Source organism: Thrips palmi, unplaced genomic scaffold, assembly GCF_012932325.1.
Source record: "Thrips palmi isolate BJ-2018 unplaced genomic scaffold, TpBJ-2018v1 HiC_scaffold_16, whole genome shotgun sequence".
Classification (NCBI taxonomy): Eukaryota; Metazoa; Arthropoda; class Insecta; order Thysanoptera; family Thripidae; genus Thrips; species Thrips palmi.
In genome coordinates, this window is record NW_023144625.1 from 13,810,271 (window position 1) to 13,829,754 (window position 19,484).

The following is a 19,484-nucleotide window of genomic DNA, read 5'->3' on the forward strand; positions in this document are numbered from 1 at the left end:
CCCCTTTCCCCCCTCCCCTCCCCTTCCCCCGATTTCCACAAGGCGCAGACTGGCGTCGCGCTGAAGTGAAGCCGTGCCGACTGGCGGTCATCGAAGTACGGCGTCACCTCCAACCAAATTAGTGAATTTGAAAGAATCTTTGACACCGCAAGTCTCCTCGAATTGTGAAGGTGAGTGATTTTCAGTCCGGCGCGGCTGTCGCTGACGCTGGGACGGGACGAGTGCTGAGGGCGGCCGCCGACGGGTAGACGGCCCCGCTGCGGTTAGTCGTCACGGCACGGGCCTTGTCCTGTCCCGCCGCTCTCCGCTCTTTGCGCCTCGTGTGTAAATACTGGAGAACGAGGTGCAAGACGATTTCGCCAGTCGCCCGCACCAGGATGAGATTGGTCCCGAGCCACCCGTGTTGCTGGCCCGCTTTGCCGTGCGGGTTTTGGCGGGGACGCGTCCCGCTCTAACCTTCGCTCCTTGAGGGTGCGGTCTGCGGCCCTACGCCTGCGGCCTGAGGTTGGCTTGTTTACCTCATGAGGTCCTTGCTGGTCCCTTCGGCACTGGGTTGGGTAGCGGCCACTTTTGCTGTATCAATCTTCTGTCAAGAGTTTTTGGGCAGGTTATCGAATGCACGGAGTGGAGGACCGATTATTAATCGCGCACTGTCTCGAATTCCTACCCAAATTGTGTCCTGTATGCTGTACACTTCCAAGGACTTTTATTGATTTTATGTGTTGGGATGAGTTGAATTTAGAAAAGTCCAGCCATAAAGTTAATTACCAGGAATAAAGTTTGATTTGAGAATTGTTTTTGGTCTTACAATGTGTTTCTAAATTTTTTAGTGCTATTTTTTTAAAGTGATATTTGATAAAGTTGCATGTGTCATCTATGATGTCAACTATTTTATCAAGTTAAGAACTTTTGTGCCAGTAGCACTAAAACTCTATTTCCCCCTGCCTGAAAGTCAGACTTTTCAACAACTTTTCCATTGGTATTGAAAATTAATTTCCCCTAAGCCCCAAGTCAGCTTTATTCATGTGGAAACTTTGTGAAAAAGAGAGGCAAGTTGGTTGATCCTTCATTCCCCCGCCTCCCTACCGCCCTCCCTCCTCCCTCTGTCCAGAAACAACCACCACCAGTCCAAACCATCATTATTGGGGGGCTGCTTTCCGATTCTTGGTTTTGACTTTCCCATTCCAAGAGTCGCTCCGTCTCTCTCGCACTCTTGGGGCGTCCCGTTTGGTGCGAGAGAGACAGAGCGACGAAAACGACTCTCGTCTGCTGGTTGCCCGCCCAGTCCCACCCTCCGGCCCCTGTGTGCCGGCGGCGCGCTCCGTCCGTGCTTCTAAAAGGGCAGGTTCCCCACTCCGAGGACGGCTACACTGTCTATGATGAAAATTATATGACTGTGGCTTGCGTTGCTGCCCACGCCGCACGCTCGCCTTGCACGCTATCGTATTGACTGACCCCTCGCCCCGCCAGCCCCGCCGCCGTCCCTGTCCCCCCGGTCCCCTGCCCAGCGACCCCTGTCCCGTCCTGGCCCTGCCCGTCTCCTCCTCCCGTCGCCACCGTTTTTTTACATTTTCCAAACGCGGACTGAAATCGGTTTTGTAGACCGCGGTGGGGCTTCCCGCGCGGTGGCGTAGCGTGTCCCAGTCGGACTGCAGACCGAATCCTCTGCCGAGCGATTCAGAAGATCGGTTTGTCGCTCTTTCTCTCCCGCGCCCTTATGGAGGACCCCGTGTGTGCGACAGAGACGGAGCGACGGCCCGACTGTCGGCCTGCGCGCCTGGTGGTCGATGGCATGACGTGTCGTGACGGCTCCCCGCTCTAATTAATTAATTCATTGCCTGACCGGCCAGGCTGCCTTGCCTCGCCCGGCCCGCCTCGCTGCGCCGCCCAGCGCCGCCGTGCCTTCCGGCCTTCCGCCCCGGAAAACTTTGTCGAGGAGCGCCGGAATCCCGAGGAGAGGCCTTGGGTCGCGGTTATCGGGGCGCCCCGCGGTGTCTCTCTCTCTCTCGCACTCACGGCGAGTCTTGTGGAGGTGCGAGAGAGACAGCGCGAGGGTGCACTGCGAAAGTGCAGTGCGGTGGCGGTGTGGGCGGCCGGGTTTTTGCGGAATAATTTCCGTCAAGAATAAACCCTTTAGGAAAAATCCTGTCGCTCTGCCTCTCTCGCACTCACGGGAATATCCGCAAGGGTGCGAGAGAGACAAAGCGATGTTATGAGCGTTTGGGGAGGGCGGAGGAGGGCGACTTTGCAGTGTAGCCGGCGGGCTCGACCGCGGCCCGGCCGGTCGTGACGAACGCGGGCCGACGCGGCGCGCCACCGCGCCCCGCGACGCACGTCGCGCACGTCGCGCGGGTGACGGACGTGCTCTCTTGGCGGCGCCCTGCCCTGCCTGCCCGCGCGGCGGTACGCGGCGCCCCTTCGGGCCTTCGGCCTTCGCGCGCTGCGGGGCTGCGCTCATTTGCGACCTTTATTTCGGGCTTTTTAGCGCGCTGCGGCCTGCGGGTATGGCGTCGCCATTGGCGCGGCAGCTCGGCCGGCCGGGCACTGCCGGGCCCACCCTGACTGGGCGACGTTGCACAGTGGGCCAGAAGACCGGTGGAGGCGGCCAAAATTCGAGAAGCGTTTTGACCACCTATCGGTCTGCTGTCTCTCTCTCGGCCGCGCCGTGGACAGTCATGACGCAGTGTGGTGGCACGTCGACGTCGCCGGGGTTGAAAGCTATGCCAGTTTGTGGGGTCGTTGGTCCGCCGCGGGGGTCGCTTTCAAAGACAGGAGGGGAAAATAACCCGAGTCGTAAAGCTGGCGTTTGAACCCGCGGCCAGGCCGTGCAATTTTCGCCGGCGAACGCTTCTTGTGCGCGGCGCGCGCTGTTTTTCCCCCGTCGTTACCCCTTTTTCTCGTTGCCTCATTGACCGAGGCGCGGCTCGCTCTTTTTTGCCGCGTTTTCGCCGAAAGGAAAGGTGTGTGCTCGTCCCTCCACTTGCGGTGGCGCGGGCCGCGGCCTGGGCGCACGCGGCGCACGGGGTGTGGCCGCACGGCCGGTGGGGTGTTGCTTGCTCGGGGCCACTGGGGCCTCGGCCTCGGTGTCCGAGCCGCGCGGCAGGGAAGGCAGGGAAGGCCAGTGTTTGGCCGGCGTCGCCCTGGAAACCGACCAAATAACCTGCTGCCCCGGGCTGCCCCTCCCTTCCCCGCCCCGCGAGCCCCGCGTCCAACACGCAAACGGGACATCAGTCGGCCGTCCAGGTCGTGTGTGGCACCCTCCACGTGACACGCCGATCTGCATGCATGCCTCCCCGGTTCGCGGCGTTCGCGCACCCGTTAATGAAGAGCCGAGGCGCCGGCGAAACCGCAGCCCAGCCCCCGTCGCTCTGTCTCCGTCGCACTCGTGGGGCTCTCCGCAAGGGTGCGAGCGCGGTGGAGTGGGTGCGAGAGAGACAGAGCGACGAAGCGATCTTGTAAAGCGCTCGGCGGAGCGTGCACTATGGCGGGTTCGTTAGGGAATACGCCCCCTCCCCCTCTGGCCCGGGGTGCCTTGGGCTGCGAGTGACGACGCGGCGACGCCCGGCACCTCCACAGGTTGCGCCGCGTATGTACTCGCGTACTGCGCCGCGAACCGCGAGCTCGGCGACGGCGGTGGCCTCGAGGGCCGCCTAGCCTCCACGGCGGCGTGGCCTGGCGTGGCCCCCACTGCACTGCATGTCCTTCGGCCACGTCAAGGAGGCGCGCTGCCAATAATTGATGGGTGTAATGACGGCGCAACGGCCATGGATTATGCAGCCGCCAGGTGCGCGCTGCTCTCTCACCCTCTCTGTCGCACTCGTGGGGAGGGTGCGAGGAAGAGAGGGACGGGGAGGGTAGGGTGTCCAGTTGGCGTGCCGTACCGTCGCCGCCCGAGGCGCTCCTCCTTGCCGTTGGATATTGAAAAGGCGGTCCGTAATGCGAGTTTAATCCGTCAGGAAGTGGGTCTCGTTGTCGCTAATCGCCCCATCGAAGGAGTCGATAGCGGCCGATGCCTGCGGGCCGAGAGTCGCTTTCGTCGCTCTGTCTCTGTCGCACTCATGGGGCGTCCCTGATTGGCAGGAGAGAGACAGCGACGAAAGCGACTCTCGGAATTGGTCTGCAGGGACGGAGGCAATTGGGCCGCTCATCGTGAATGACAGAGTGAGGTAGTAATGGGCCGAGCGGTCGTCGGAGGGATTTTACAGCGCGGGCCCCGCTTCGGTGCCCCTCTCGGCTATCGACGTTTTATCGGCCTTTCCGGCGAGGTGCCCGATGACGTGATGCATTAATTGGTGTCAGGCATGGCAGTGGCCGAGTGTAGCCGAGCAGGGCCCGGCTTCCTACTTGTAGCCTGTGTGCTCGCCGCCTGCAGACTGATTCCAAGAGTCGTTTTCGTCGCTCTGTCTCTCTCGCACTCTCACGGGACGCCCCATGAGTGCGAGAGGGACAGAGCGGCGAAAATGACCCTCGGAACCAGTCTGCCCAGTCTCTCGCACTCAAGACGCCTCTAGGAAGACGCCCCCGCGCAGGGGTGAGAGGGACAGCGACGAAAGCGACTCTCTGGCGAGGCGATTGGCGGTGCGTGCGTCGAGGCTCTCTTTTGTTGGTTTGCCTGATTAATTAGTAGGTAATTGGTGTCTTCGTGCGGCGGGCCGGCTTCGTGCCGCGCCGTGCCTATCAGTTTATCGTCGGCACGGAACAGGCGCGGCGCCCAGGCCGCCCTTCTGGCTGGCTGGCTGGCTGGCTGGCTGGGAGTTTGCTGACGCTCCAAATAAGCTCATGGAAGATGCACGCGGCCTGCCATCGGCATGGCGACGACGACGGCGGGGTCGCCTTGGCGTCGCGGCGGCGTCTCGTCCTTCCTGGCCCATGCATAATTTGGCCCCTTAAAAAAGTGTGCAGCGTCTCCATGGCGACCGAGTCGGCCCGAGTGGACAACACCTTGGCTAATGCATGGATGGGCGATATAACGCTCAAAGCGGCGGCGCGGCGTGACACGGAGTGACAGGGTGTCCCCTCGTGTCTGGAACATTGATCCACGTCGGGCCTTGGGCCGGGCTAGCATGGCCTCACTTCCGGCAAAGCTGTCTTCTGTCTCTCTCGACGGCGATGTTCAGAAGGACGACTCCAGGATGGCGGGCTCGGGCGGGCTGCTCCAGCGGAGGCTCCAGCGAGGCTCCAGCCGTGCGGGTAGGCCGCACGCGGCACGGCGGTGTCCGCGCGGCCCGCGCCTGGCCTACCGCGCGGGGGCACGTGGCTAGCGTGGCAAGCCGGACGGCCCACTCCTCCCTCCACCTGGAGCAGGCTCCAGCCAAAAAGTCGATCTCCGCTCCAGCTGCGCCAATGACGGAAGGGTTGCCTACCTCGGCCAGGCTCAGGTCCCTGGTGGTCATAGACGGAACCCCCCTCGAGTGGGAGTGAAACCACGGCAGGAGCGGTACATGATCAAAGCGCCCTTTCGGCGTCTGGAAAACCTTCTCGGTGTCGACCTCTTTTGGCTGTCTGCTCGCTGGAGAGAGACCGCTCGGCCGCTGGCTGCCGTGTGCAGAATGTCTGGTGCGTGCAGTATCGACTGGCTCCCCCTTCCCCTCGCCTCCCCCGTCGCCCCGCCCCGAAAAGAGTACCCCGTCTACCCTCCTGTCTGTCTTCGTGTCTCCGCCGCAGCGTTTCCACATTTATTGCTTGACAATTCTTTTTTATATTCGTCGAAACTTAATCCAGAGATGGTATCACGACGGCGCGCGTGCGTGCGTGCGTGTGTCTATTTTCTGCCTCGCCACGCCACGCGCGCCCGGTGCGACAAGTTTTCGTTTTTCGCGCTTCCTGTCACGAGGACAGTCGGAGAAATGGCCCTTTTTTTTCAGGGCTCGTGTCACGAGGACGGGCAGGGAAATGGCGGCTTTCTTTTTGTTGCGCACGCGACTGTTTTCATTTGGCGGCGTGCGCGGCCCGGACAAGCCTGCCGTTTGATTCCGAAGTGTCTGTCTCTCTCGCACCTACACGGGACGCCCCATGAGTGCGAGAGAGACGAAAACTACTCTCAGTGTGCTGGCCATGCCTGGCCCCAAGCCCCGCTAGCCGGACCGCGGTGGCGACTGGCGTTTCCGTCGCTGGGATCAATGGCGAGGCCAAAGGGATGTTTTTGAGTTGTGTTTGAACCCGCGGCAAACGTTGGTGCGTGCTCCGCGGCTCCGCGACGCTGCGGCAGAAGGTGCCGCCTGTTGGGGGCGTGGCGCCGCGCGACAGTGTCGTGACGGTGTCGTGTCCGGGACGGCGGCGTGCCGTCGCGGCGTCCGCCCCGTCCCCGGCGGCGGAATGCATACTTCATGGAGCAAGTGGAGGAGCAGGGAGGGTAATGATAGGGGTAGCCGGGGAATTATTGAACGCTGGTACCGCCCCTGGCTCGGCCAGGTGGACGCGGCGTGGACGGCGTCCAGGCCGTCCGGGCCGGGCGCACCTCCGCGATGTCAGGTGGTGTGCTGTAACGTTCGACATGTCCGCGGGGGTGGAGGGGGGCGGCGATTTGTTTGCACGCGTCTCCATGGCGACGACACGGCGGCACGGCGCGGCAGGGCGGCCGACGGACGAGGCTCCCCTGTCACCTGATTGGCTGCCCGTGTCCAGGCCGGCCAATGAGGTGCGCCGGCCCAGGGGTGGCTCGGTGGTTGTCCACCCTGGCCGGGGGGTGGGGGGCGGCCGGCTGCTTAGACTTGAGGCCGTCCGCGCCGCTGACCGTCAGTTCGTGTGTCCGCCCCGAGTCGTGCGAGTCGCCTCTCTTGGCCTCCTCGGAGTAGTGTCGAGTGGAGTGCCGTCCGCGCCGTGGGCCAAGTCTCCGCCGAGGCAGTGTGCAGCCGGGTGCAGCGGTGCAGCGAGGGTCAAGCCAGAGGGTGAGTGAGTTTAAAGGGGATGGGGTGCAACAGCCGGCCGTCTTGCAGGCTGTCTTGCGGTGAGGGGCTCGTTGGCTCCGGGCGAGGGGCCAGAGGGGCCGGAGGGGGGCAGCGCGGTGGCGTGGGGCCGCTGCGTGCGGCGAAGAGCGGCGACCGCCCCTCGTGGCGCGCGTGACTGCGAGGGGCCCCGCCGGCCATGCGTGTCCTCATAAGTGGAGTGGCTCTCGCCGCTTCGCGCTTCGCCTTATCGTCCTGGGTCATCTCCGTCTTGCCGTCCCCGCGCCGCTGCCGCCCCGCCCCCCGACGGCCTCGGCGTCCCCGTTAATTGTGTGGCCGACTTGGCCCGTTTTGCGCCCCTTGTGTGTGGCGGCGTTTTGGCTCGACGACGGCCTGCTTGGGCGCGCCCCGCTGGCCCCGGCCGTCGAGTGCCTATTCCTGGAACGTGCGTGCGAAGTGGAGCGCGCCGCGCACGCTGCGCACGTCGGTCCGATTGTCTCCCCCTCCCCCCGGTTGGCGCGCCGCGTACGCCGCGCTGTCGCGACCAGGGCGGCTCTTCAATCCGCCTAATGGGTCTGCATGATGGCCTGCATGACGTCGCCCAGGTGAGGGGCTGCCTGGCAGTGCCTGCTGGGGGCGGTGGCGCGCTGGTGGCGCGGTGCGGCGTTGCCGGCCGGCGCGCTGTGTGTCTCTCGCTCTGCCCGCCCCGCTGCATGAATAATCTGACGGCTAACAACGGCTTGCAGCGCGCGGCCTGAGCGCTGAGCGAGCGGCCTGCAGGTCCATTCGCCCGTCTCGTTTCCAGCACTCCCCTCGGCACGGCGGGCCGTCGGCGGCGCGCATGGCCGGTCGGTCCGGCCTGGCTTGCCTGGCTTGCGCCCCAGGGACGAGTAAAGTTACCCCGGAGCCGCTCGACGTCGCTTGGCGTGCCGGCTGCTGGTTGGCTGGCCGATGGCTGCCCCCGTGCTGACCTACCCTCTCGGGAGCTACTTACCCGTTGCTACCCACGGGACTTGTTACCCCCCTCGTCGGCCCTTTGTTCCCCCGGCCCGGCCCACTGCAGACTGAGAGTCGTTTTCGTCGCTCTGTCTCTCTCGCACCCATGCGGAACGCCCTAAGAGAGACGGAGCGACGGAAACGACTCTCAGTGTGCTGGCGGCCGGCCCCGTAGCCTCCTCGGCGGGCACGGCGGGCATCCCATCCCCCCCGCATCGAGCGCTCCGATCAATAGGCAAGGGGTGGCGCCACGCCGCGCCACGCAGCCCCGAGAACCCTTGTATCCCCGAGGCCGCGAAGCCCCCTCGAGGGTCCGTTGGAGAGTCCCTAAGGGGCTGCCCGGGCTGTGTCCAGGCGCTGCGTCGCGCTGCCTGGTACCCCTGCGGGCTCAGCGGGCTTCCAGGGATTACGGGTGTCGGCGCGCGGCTCGGATCCTGCCTCCGCAGCCCGCACCTCGCCGCCCTCCCGGCCGCTACCGCCGCCTCAAGGCCCGCGGCGGTGCCGCTGTGCCGCGCGGTGACCCGGTGACCAGATCAACTGGTGGCGGGCCGGTACGGGAAGGGGTTGCTTAGCGCGCCTCGGTGGGGGGCGACGTACCCCTCGAGGGGGGGCCAGTCTTTTGCATACGGCCGCACCCGCCGCGCCCCTCGTGGCCCCCTGTCAGCGCGCCCCCAAGTTTATTAGGTTTGTCGTGGTTGGGTCTTTGCACCCCTCCTCGCTGAGGCCCTCCATGCCGGACTGCGAGGGTCGTTTTCTTCGTGGAGCGTCCCGTGTAGGTGCGAGAGAGACGGAACGGCTGTCGGATTCAGTCGGCTGCTGCCGGACAGCTTGGCTGTCGGCTGCAGCGGATGTGGGGCGTCGCGTGGCCGGCTGGACCGCGGTGAATGTAGCGCCGTCAGCGGCAGGGCCAGCAGGGCGCAGCCAGCAGCAGATTCCAAGAGTCGTCGCTCTGTTTCTGTCGCACGTATGGGGCGTTCCGTGTAGGTGCGAGCGAGACAGCGACGAAAACGACTCTGAGTCTGCAGACAGGGCTGCCAGTGGCGTGGCGGCTTGCGGCGGCACCGCGGCGTCGCCTTATCAGTGGCCTTGGGGGGCAGGCCCGGCAGGCCGTCGTGCTTGCGGCAGGCCTGCGCGACACACTGGCCCGGCCGGCGTCCCGGCACGCCCGCCACTCGGAGGCCCTGCTAAACTAGAGTGGCCAAGCTGACGGACGGCACTCGGACGCGGCCCGCTTCCTGGGCGCCCTGTGGGGCGGGGCCGGGCCGGGCTGGAGGCCTTATGCGGCCGTATGGCGGTAATGTAAACCGATGCAGGACGGTTTTAGCCGTGGGGCTGTTGGTGCTGCCTACGGCCCTGCGGCCTCGAGCCTTCCCTTCCCCGTCGAGAACATGCACGGAAGGGAAGACGGGGTATCGAGCAGCGGGAGCGGCGCGAGCGGCGCGAGGGTGTGGTGGGGGTAGGGGTGCTTGGCGGCGCGGCGCGCGGCGGGTGGTGGCGGGGCGGCGGACGCGGCGCGCGGGCGGCCGGCGAGGGTGGTGGTGGTGCAGTGCGAGCGGAGCCGTTGCCCGGAGCCGACGCCCACGACGCCGACGACGCCAGCCCCGACGCGCCGCCTTCGGGCCCCGGCGTCGCCCTCGCGCCCCAGCGTCGGACCCAGCGTCGGACCCAGCCTGCCCTCGGCATCGTCCCCGAACGTCCCCGGCATCGTAGGCAGCCCGCGGCGCCCGGGTGCTTGGCGGGCCGGCCCGCCCTTTCTGGAGGTAGTACCGGCCGTAGCTCTAGCCGTACCCCGTACCGGCAGCGAGGCGGCTTGTGTGGGTGTGAATGTCTGTGTGTGCGTGCGCGCGCGCTGGTTATCGATTCGACCCGCACAGTGCGGCGGCGTGCTGCCGGGGCTGTGCCGCGACTGCGGTCCCCGCGGTCGCTCTCCGACTTGGCTGCGCGAGACTGCTTCGGAGACGTCTTGGTGACCCTTTGCCGTTTTCTCGTGCCGCAGGTATGAAGCGAGAAGGCGACCACGCAGACATGGGCTCCCCCCTGAAGCGCTCTCGCAGCGCCGACGACGTGGAAGCGCGCTTTCTCATCCCCAGCAAGGTGAGTTGTTGCTGAGCCTGCCGAGCCTGCGGACTGATTCCGCCAGTCGTTTTCGTCGCGCTGCCTGCTGTGCTGCATTCTGTACTCGTTGAACTGACCGTTTGTGCCGCTTGTTTTGGCAGATCGCTGGCTCCATTATTGGCCGCAGCGGGAACAACATCACCAAGCTGAGAACCGAGGTGAGTCGCCCCGCCCCCCCTCCTCCACACTTCCTTCCCTCTCTTGCCTTTCTGGAAGCATTTACTGATCGTAATGGGTACGGGTGTGCGGACTGCAGCGGACTGCGGACGGGCCCTCACTAATCTCCTTCCGGCATTCACTTGTTGAGGAATATGATTTGCTTGAATGTGCACCGTTACACGCATTGCGTCGTCGGGGTCCCATTCCGTGACAGTAAGGACAAAAGGATTTAAAAAATAAATAATTGAAATAGATTTCCTCGTTATTTTTGGTGGTGCGGTGCCTTGTTAACGTTTTGAAATAGCGGTTCATCCCTGTACCCGCGATCCCCTGTCTGAAATAATCTTCCTGCACCTGACCTGTGATGCTTCCTTTATCAAATTTAACTGTAATTCTAGTGCTTTCTCTTACAATGACCCTGTTAGTTCTTAGCTGTTCTTGGGTTGTTGATTCAATCGACTAATTCTGATCATTCGCACACAAACAGTTAAAACTTTTGTCCTAGATTAGTTTGCAATGACGATTTGTTTTAACTGTAGATAGATTAACGACCAAGATGCTGCAGACGGTCATCTCGTAAAATGTGTGCCAGTGTGAAAGTAAAATACATTTTCAATTCAATTTAACCGTCTTGCTGCGCTGTCGCGCCCTGTTTCCTTTCTTTCGATTGTAACGCCTCTCTTTCTCTCCCAGATTAACCAAACTGTTAATTTTTTTCTCTCTTAAGAATATGTAACTGACGGACCCGTCTTCCCTGTACGAGCTCTGCCCAGTGATCAGAATTGAAATGTTCCGTCCTCGTTGGAAACTGGCGTCGCGGCGGCGCGTCCTTAGAGTCCTGCATATCTGGGGCTCTGCCTCGCCGCCCCCGCCCCGGGCCGCCCTGGTCCGCGGCGCCCCCTGCCCACCCTGCTGGCCAAGTTGAAGCCAGGCTGCCTCTGTGAGGGCGGCTGGGCCGAGGGCCGGGCGGCGTCGCGGACGCACCGGAAACCTCCGGGGAGGGTGGCGTGCGCGTTCGCCTTCCTTTTTTTTCAATTTTTTTTCTTTGCTGCCCAGCCGCTATTGGAAATGACTGCGGTTTCCGACGAGGACGAGTGTTGTTGTTCCTTGTGGCCACCGAGGCTGTTTTGTTAACATGTTTTTGCCCCATATTTGTTACCTTCGTGGCCCCTGATTGGTCCCCCCAATGACCAATGGTATGATGGCCCCGGCCCCGTCCTTCGCCCTGACCACTTCGCCCAACGCTTGCCCAACGCCCGGAAATTATGCCCTTCCGTCGAATGACAGTACAAAGCCACCATCACTGTCCCCGATTGTCCAGGCCCAGAACGGTAAATCCTACACTACTTCTCTCTCTTAAGCGTAGGGTCGGGGGTTAGCCAGGTTTGGGAGCCTCCCTTCGTTTTTTTTTTTAAACATGTGAATGCCTCTTTAATACACCAACTCACACGGTGCTCCAGACAAAATGGCCTACTGTGTGGCGGGTTGCTTTCCTTTGCTGCTGCCATGTTGTTGTCTGGCAGTCGGTCTGGTGCTTTTGGATGCCGAGGTGCCGCAAGGTGCGCGGACTTCCGCCAGCCTCACTCCCGCGCTGTACAGTCGCCCTTTCGCATTTTGTCTGGAGGTCACGAGCCGCATGTGTGCATGGAACATGTTTTGGGTTGCACCAGCAACATGATGTGTACACACATAGTACGTGTATATTTTTTTGTAGTGTGGTTGTCACAGCCCCCGGTCACTACTCCCCGCAGAGGCGCGCGAACGGTTCGAGCTGCGAGGCGAGAGGCCCGATCACGTTGCACCCTTTGCGTGGCTGCCAAAAGCTTTTCTTTTTCTTTTTGTTTTAACTCGTTCGCGTGCCTCTAAAATTTGCATAACAACACGATGTTTGAACACTGGGGGTGTTGGACTATCCCTGGTAAAAATTTTTGAGTCTGATTAATTAATTTGAGTTAATTAATTTGAGCTAGACTCTCTGTTGTCAAAAAATTCAGTTTAACAGTACAAGAATTCTGATGTAACCCTGTCCCAAACCAACAGTTGACTGGGGAATATTTTATCACATTTGTTTGAAAGGGTTGTCCATTTCTCGCTTTCCAAAAAATCGCCTGATTTCGCTCCCGGGCACTTCTTATGTGTGGACAGCTCTTTCCCATAGGGTGTCCAATACCCAGGGAGGCTTTTGAAGTGTGTCCTTGTGCTGTAGTTTTGATGAGTCTTCTGTTTTACCGTTTTGTGGTAACAACTTTGGAGCTCCCATACCTTTTTGTAGAACCTCCTTCTTGCAGAAAATGTTCAAAGCTATGCTTTTGGTAAAATTCATGTCATGGAAAGTTTAGCCTTTCTTTATTTCACCCGAAATAAAACTAAACCGTTCGCCTGAACAGCGGCGTATTTTAATTGCATTTTGACGGGTGCTAAACTTTTCATGAATTTCCTTATCAGTTGAATTTTTGTTCAAACTTTTGTATTGTGTTTTATAGGATGTTTGTGTTCCTTATCGTGGCTTCTTCTATACGTATATATTCATATATTTGACTCAAGGGCTAAGACCAAAATTCCCTGGAATGTGTCCCTTAACTTATTCATTTGTAATGTGACCACAGTAAAATCCTCAAATCCGCCATGAATTTCCTTTTATTTTAAATTTTACAAAATCGATGGACCACAGCCAAGGAATATTGGCTTATCCCACAAAAATATTTTGATAAAAGAGGATGGACATTAGCTACCTCTTCTCTTGTAAGCTGCTTAGATGAAAGCTACTGCCGTCTTCCACTCTCAAAATTAAAGCTTAATATTTTTGCGCATGTCTCTCTTCTGGTTGCATGCATATTTAATGGGAAACGGCCTCCGGCCAACTAAATTATTTTTATTTTCAATTATTTTTTTGTGCAAAGAAGAGGAGCGTGTTAGCTTTTCCCACGTAGTTAACGTCCAGAGCCCTTTCTCATATTCGTGCTTGTGCCTCTGGTGTGGTGACGACGTCTAATCCCCTTCGTGGACTTGCAGGATGCTGACGGTATGTGCGGAGCCCGAAACTGTGGTCAGTGTCATTTCCGACATCATTCCGCACATCGACATGGTACGTTCTTTGTTTCCTTTGCAATTCCGTATTTTCTTTTTGGAGTTGGAGTGTGCTGACTTGTTTTGTTTCCGCCAGGCGTCGAGGAACGAGCGCGGTGTCGGCCAGACTTCGGGCGTGCAGCGCGAAGGCGAAGGCACGGACCTGCGCATGCTGGTGCACCAGAGTCAGGCGGGCTGCATCATCGGCAAGGGTGGCCTCAAAGTCAAGGAGCTCCGGGATGTAAGTACCAAGACCTCGGTGCTCTGGCTGGGGTTGGCGCTCTCTCTCGCACCTTTACGGGGCGCCCCCTGAGTGTGAGAGAGCCAGAGCGACGAGAACGACTCTCGGAATGAGTCGGCTCGGCAGGTGAGCACGCCGTCCGAGGACGGGGACGCTCGCCGACCAGGGGGCTCTGGCCGGCGCCACGCAGCGCCACGTAGCGCCACGTAGCGCCCAGCCTCGGGGAGGCGATGCGAGGGCAGGCAAGGGGTGCCCGCGGGGGTGGCGGAGGGACGGCGTTCCCCGCCTAACCGGCCTCGCCCGGCACGGCCCGGCTAGAGGCTAGAGTGCCGCCCGGCTCTCGGTAGATCAATACGCTCGCTACGCGGCGCCCCCACCCTACCCCACCGCACCCCTCGCGCCGTGGCCGCCTTGGTGCCCGCGCCACCGCGCCACCCCACGCCGCTAGAGGCGGGGTGAGTGGTCGGACGCGCGGACGCGGGGGTGAAGGGGGTTGACGCGTGTGACGGAAAGCGAGCGAAAGGTTTTGTGCGGTGTGGGGATGGGAGGGTAGGGGGCAAGGCGTGGTGTGGCGCCGAGCCGCCGAGCGAGGGTTGGCGTCGGCGCTTGGTTTACGCCGCCACGCCACGCCTCGCATCCTGGTAATTGTCAGTCTTCACTTGATGCCGTTGTTTACGCCCCGCCCCTCCTCGGGTGTCTGGTGTGCTGCCCACACCCTGTCTGCCTGCCCGCTCTGCCTGGGAACTGTTTTCAACGCACTCCTACAATTTTGCTTGTCTTCTTTTCTAGAAAACTGGAGCCAGGATCAAGATCTACACAAACTGCTGTCCTCAGAGCACTGACCGAGTGGTGCAGATCTGTGGCCGCAACAACACCTGCGTCGACTGTGTCCGGGAGATCATCGACTTATTACAGAACGTGAGTGTAGTGTGTCCACGCTGGGCTTGGTCCCTGGTTGTGCGACCGTGCTTGACTGACCGGCTCCCTCTCTCTTCCGCAGACCCCCATCAAGGGCCACAACAGCCCCTACGACCCCCACAACTGCGACGAGTACTACGCCGAGGAGTACGGCGGCTTCTCTGACGGCGGACGGGGTGGCCGCGGCGGCGGCGAGCGCGGCATGGGTCCGGGCCCCGGTGGCCCCGGCGGCCCGGGCATGATGGGCCCAGGGGGTGGCGGCGGCGGCGGCGGTGGCGGAGGCGGCTTCAGGGGGCCCCGTGACGGCCCCGGCCCGCGCGACCGCGACATGGGACGCGGCCCGGGAGGCATGGGGTAGGTGGCGCCTTGAACTGCGTCTCGACTCCTACGTCGGTCCGAATGCTAAACACGGCCATGCTAACTGGATTTGGTTTTTGCAGTGGCCCCCCGTCGCGAGGCGGATATGGTGGCAGTGGAGGAGGATACGGTGCCGGCGGTGGCTACGGCGCTGGAGGTAACTACGGCAGTGGAGGAGGAAGTAGAGGAGGTGGAGGAGGGGGAAGTGGCGGTGGCTACTTCGATGGGCCTCGGGGTGAGGATGCTGAGCTTAATAAATACCGTAAAAGTACAGTACTGTTGGACAGGGCAGTTGGACGCCTTGGAACACTTGGCTCGCGTTTGTGTGTGATTTCTGTAGATTGGCGAATCACTGCTGCAGCGTTGCTTGGGGGGCTTAGCGAAGTTACGCGTTGCTGTCTTTAATTAAGCTGCAAGCGAGCTGGAATGAAGCTCTGGCTCGCTGCTCGTTGCGGAGGCTTTTTCCCCCAGCCCTCCATGCATGCAGTCGACAGCTTTTAAGGGCAGTTTTCTTGTCAAGCAAGATTTTTGGTAGCCCTTCCTTTGTGAACAAAATTACAATGTAGACATTAGGAATCAATTTCGCTTGGTTTTGATGAGTTCTGGCGTTGCCACAAAACAACTTGCCTGTTGTAGTTGCATCCAAGATATATTGATTCTTTTTTATTTTCTGAATTTTGATTTTGACAAGGGCCGCCTTGCTAATGTTTCAAGTTTTCCCAAATCCATTCCTCTGTAGCCTGGAGGGAGGGCTAGCTTTGTTGCTCCAGATTGACAACAGTACAAAGAAGCTTCGAAAGGCCATACGCCCTACAGCTAATTCCTCCCCTTCCCCCCATCCTCCACATCTCCGGGATTTAGATTTGGGTTTTGAATTTATCTGTGCAAAATTGCACTCGCACAGATGTGTAACTTTTTCGTGTAATGTGATGTGTAGGTGGAGCCGCAAATGGAATGGGAAATCCGCCACCAATGAATATGGGACCCAATTTAGGGGGCAACGGCAATCAGTCAGGCCAACGCAACTCCACCCAAGTCACCATTCCCAAGGATGTGAGTATTTTGTCACTTTCCTAGATTCCTCAAAATGTTATGCTGCTACAATTCAATCGTAACTGAGGGACAGGAAATCTTATTAGAGTCAAGTGAAACATGCAGCAAGTACTTTCTGTTATAATTATTATTTTTGGTTTTTAAGTTTAATGACAAAATTAGGTTTCTAATGCGACAAAGTGGCTCTGTAGTGTTTGACTACTTAGGTTGAGGCACTTTGTGCCACTTTGCTGCCATTTGCAATGATTATTTTCTTGCATGTTCTTATTATTCATAGTCTGTAGTTTTGTTTGCTGCCTTGTTGTTCACCCTGAAAGTATAGTGTTGCAGTGCTTAAAAGAAAGGTCATTTCTACCACTCATAAATTTTAAATAAATGTTGCCTGCCTCAGTGATTGAGCCAAGTCCTTAATTTGTCCTTGTTCCTGTTTGCAGCTGGCGGGGGCAATCATCGGCAAGGGAGGCTCCAGAATCCGCAAAATTCGCTTGGACTCGGGGGCCAGCATCACGATTGACGAGCCGGCCGAGGGCTCCAATGATAGGGTCATCACCATCTGTGGAGCCCCTAACCAAATTCAAATGGCACAGTACCTACTCCAGCAAAGGTGAGCAGAGCAGAATACATCTTCTTTCCGCTTAACAATAAGAATTTCACACGAATGGGTGCATCTGGTTGACTCGTCTGCATTTGAATTCTATCAAATAAGTTCCATGCAATGAAACTTTCACCTCATTCATTTGTCATACTTAAGAATGACCATTGATGGAGTTGTATTTTTTATTGTCAGCATTACTGTAGCTTATGTTTACATGAATTTTTCTCTCTATTGTTTAAGTTTCTTTGATTCTGTCACAACATGTGTAAGTTTCATCCCTTTCTTGGCTTGGACTTAGCTCTTACCCCTCTGTGGAAAACAATTGCATGAGGGGTTTTGGTCTGACTGTTGGGTTTCTGTTCTGTTCTGTTGGTGATGGAGTGACGAAGCTTGTTTGCTCTGCTGTGGTGTTTGGGCAGTGCCGCTCTGGGAGTGAACACTGGTGGGCTCTGGACTAACCTGCTTTGGCTACAACTGTATGGAAGACTAGTGATTTTGTTGTTCTGTATTTGAGAAACAAGGAATCACTAACTCCCGTATAGTAGTGGTCATCTGCTTCTGCCTGCGATCCTCGCGTCCTGGAGTGCATCTGGAATGAGTTACCTTGGCATTTTATTTCCTGTCTGGATTGTTGTCTGCTACCCCTCGCACTTCAGTTTGCTCTTGTTTTCCTTTTTTCTTGTCTTCTCCCATCAATCATCATTCATTGGAAATAATACGGAGATAATATGCCCTCATCAATTCATTATATTTTTTTATGCATGACTGGATCCACAACTTGATTATCAATAGTCTTTAATGAAAATTCAGTGCATGCTACTTTGAAATCAAATCTCATCTTGTATCCCTTTTTTTACTTGAAACTGTTGTGGGCCATGGTGCAATGGGTAGCATTCTTTCAGTCTTTTATGTTTAAATAATATTAATTAAGATCACTGTTGTTATTTGCTCAACCAAATGTGACCATTTAAAAATATTTAAACAAAGATTTTTATGTTAAACACTTTTTCTCTGAACAATTGTATGATAGAACTTGATTGTATTGTTAAATGTGAGGATAAGATGTGTTTCAAACATTGTATTCCTTTTGTTTAGCATACTCAACTGCTCTTCTTGTTCATGGTGAATGATATCTGTTTCTTCTGTTCCAGTGTGCACGACAGCTCAAACGAAAGATATTGACCCGGCGATCAAGAGGCTCGCCTTTCTCCAAAGTCATTTAAAGGGGTGGCCAATTTTGGAAGACGCTGGCTCCCTTAGTCCCTGTGAAGAATTTTGTAGAATTGACGATGCCTGTGTGTGTCATTAATACATGTTGTATTTTCTTTTCAATATTATTTTTTTTAATGATTGCATTCTGTCAAGCACAATGTATGTTCTAATGTGTACCTGATTGACACAGCAGGTTTTGTTGCATTTGAAGTCCTCCATAGGGCCATGGTGTTATATTTTGTACCTGGGTACATTTTTAGGAAAATCTATTTGTAGTTCCATTTTTTCTTTATCAAATATTCCATGTCTATTCATCAAAGCATCACTCATCGTTCATGGTGATCACTACTAACGTTAATCCATCCCACCTTGACACACTGTTTGTGAAGTGTGAACATTTTTGTCACTTGTTTTTCTGTACTGATCTTTTCTTTTTATATTTCTTTTGTACCCCAGTACCTTTTGAGCCCATTATCATGTGGATGTGAATTATGTAGCAGTGTGTGGACTTTATCACCTGTCTTTTTTCTTCAGATTTAGTATAAATTCATTTGATATGCGTTTTTTCTTATATGTTGTGTGTTGGGAGTTAAGCTCCATTTTTGTTCCATTTTGTTTTGTTTTTGTTCAATCTGGATGCATCCTAGCTGAGGAGTGAGTGAAAAACCTTCAGAGTGATTCTAGTATATGAGCAAAGTTTGTACTGTAAAATAGGGTGACTTTAGCCCACTCTAAGCAATTTTTGTATTTTGGAATAACAAGTCCCCTTTGTATGCGAACAACGAAATCATGATAAAACAGTAATTAAGAAAAAATTATTAATTTGGATTATTTTTTTCCTCAGTAATATGATGAAAGTGTTCAATCTTATCAGTATCTTGACACTGTTCCTTTTTTAATAATTTTCTAAAGTCACTCTAATTTACTGTGCTGAAAATCTATGTGTTGGACATGTTCATTTGTGTGTCGGCCTAAACAGGCTTATGTACCCTTTCCTCCCTAAAAACAACTTCTTAGATGTCTAGTTTATTCTTTATGATAGTTGTATGTAAATTACAAACACTACCTCAGGGTACAGGTTTTCTGTACACTCACATGCACACACCAGTGATCAAGATGGCATTACTAATGTGATCTTAAAATGCCTTCTAGGTGTAAGTTTAGATGGGTATGACCCAGCAGCTGTGTAACTGGGACAAGTGAGTCTCAAAATTATTACTGTGCCATTTTTCACATTACTGAAGTATGTTCCTTGCCACTATTTCCTCTAAATTGTTGTCTGTGTTCAGCTCTTGTCGCAGATTACTCAGCTGTTGTTTGTCATTCAGAACTCTGTGTTTAAGAAACTCGAGTCATTTTAATTGTCTTCCTTTGATGAGTGTGTTTGTACCAAAATGATGGTGGTGTTTCGATCTGCATAAATTTGTATGTACATACAGAAGTGAATATGCACCTCTCTAGTTAGGGGTAGGTGTCATTAATGAATTAGATGGTCTAGTTGGTGGGATTCCAGAAATGAAGTCGGCACTCCTGCCTCTACTAATCATTGTTCTTTTTAATCTTTTACTACTTGCATTTTGTACCCTTGTTAAAATGCGAGTCATGGCTGAATCAATAATAGCTATCATTTGTTGAGGTTAAAATTATTGGAACATGATGTAAATCAGTAGTCCTGAAATAAATGAATAAATAAATAAATCAATTAAACATGTGTAGAAGTCTGATTTGATTTCCTGTTCTCTCAACCTACCCTCAATGAGTTCCAGCCGACTGAGCTGGACTGAGCCACTGACTGTGGACTTCCCTTCACTGGGATAGATGAATGACACGAGCATTTTCACTACTGGCTCTCCATATTCAGCAGATAGCATTGCCCCAATAGCATGCG

General features: G+C 56.3%; 1 protein-coding gene across 4 annotated transcripts; it reads left to right on the forward strand.

Moving 5' to 3' along the window:
- The first annotated feature begins 22 nt into the window (after positions 1–22).
- Positions 23–19,307, forward strand: LOC117642701 (heterogeneous nuclear ribonucleoprotein K). Of its 4 annotated transcripts, none has more exons than XM_034381152.1 (12): positions 23–170; positions 9,877–9,974; positions 10,097–10,153; positions 11,442–11,485; positions 13,167–13,239; positions 13,318–13,461; positions 14,251–14,379; positions 14,462–14,733; positions 14,820–14,893; positions 15,674–15,789; positions 16,224–16,393; positions 17,536–19,307. In XM_034381152.1, exons 2-12 carry the CDS (start codon positions 9,879–9,881, stop codon positions 17,564–17,566), a joined length of 1,206 nt encoding a protein of 401 aa, XP_034237043.1. In that variant the 5' UTR covers positions 23–170; positions 9,877–9,878; the 3' UTR covers positions 17,567–19,307. The 4 variants fall into 4 exon arrangements, with proteins under 4 accessions (XP_034237043.1, XP_034237046.1, XP_034237045.1 ...); XM_034381155.1 differs by lacking the exon at positions 23–170 and adding an exon at positions 217–262; XM_034381154.1 differs by lacking the exon at positions 23–170 and adding an exon at positions 6,758–6,887.
- Positions 19,308–19,484: the final 177 nt, after the last annotated feature.

What these genes read in the sequence shown, in the direction of transcription:
- LOC117642701 (XM_034381152.1), top strand. Translation starts at nt 9,879, where the DNA reads ATGAAGCGAGAAGGCGACCACGCAGACATGGGCTCCCCCCTGAAGCGC. An exon ending in TCATCGACTTATTACAGAAC is followed by an intron (nt 14,380 to 14,461) that starts GTGAGTGTAGTG and finishes TCTCTTCCGCAG; the next exon opens with ACCCCCATCAAGGGCCACAA. An exon ending in CAGTACCTACTCCAGCAAAG is followed by an intron (nt 16,394 to 17,535) that starts GTGAGCAGAGCA and finishes CTTCTGTTCCAG; the next exon opens with TGTGCACGACAGCTCAAACG.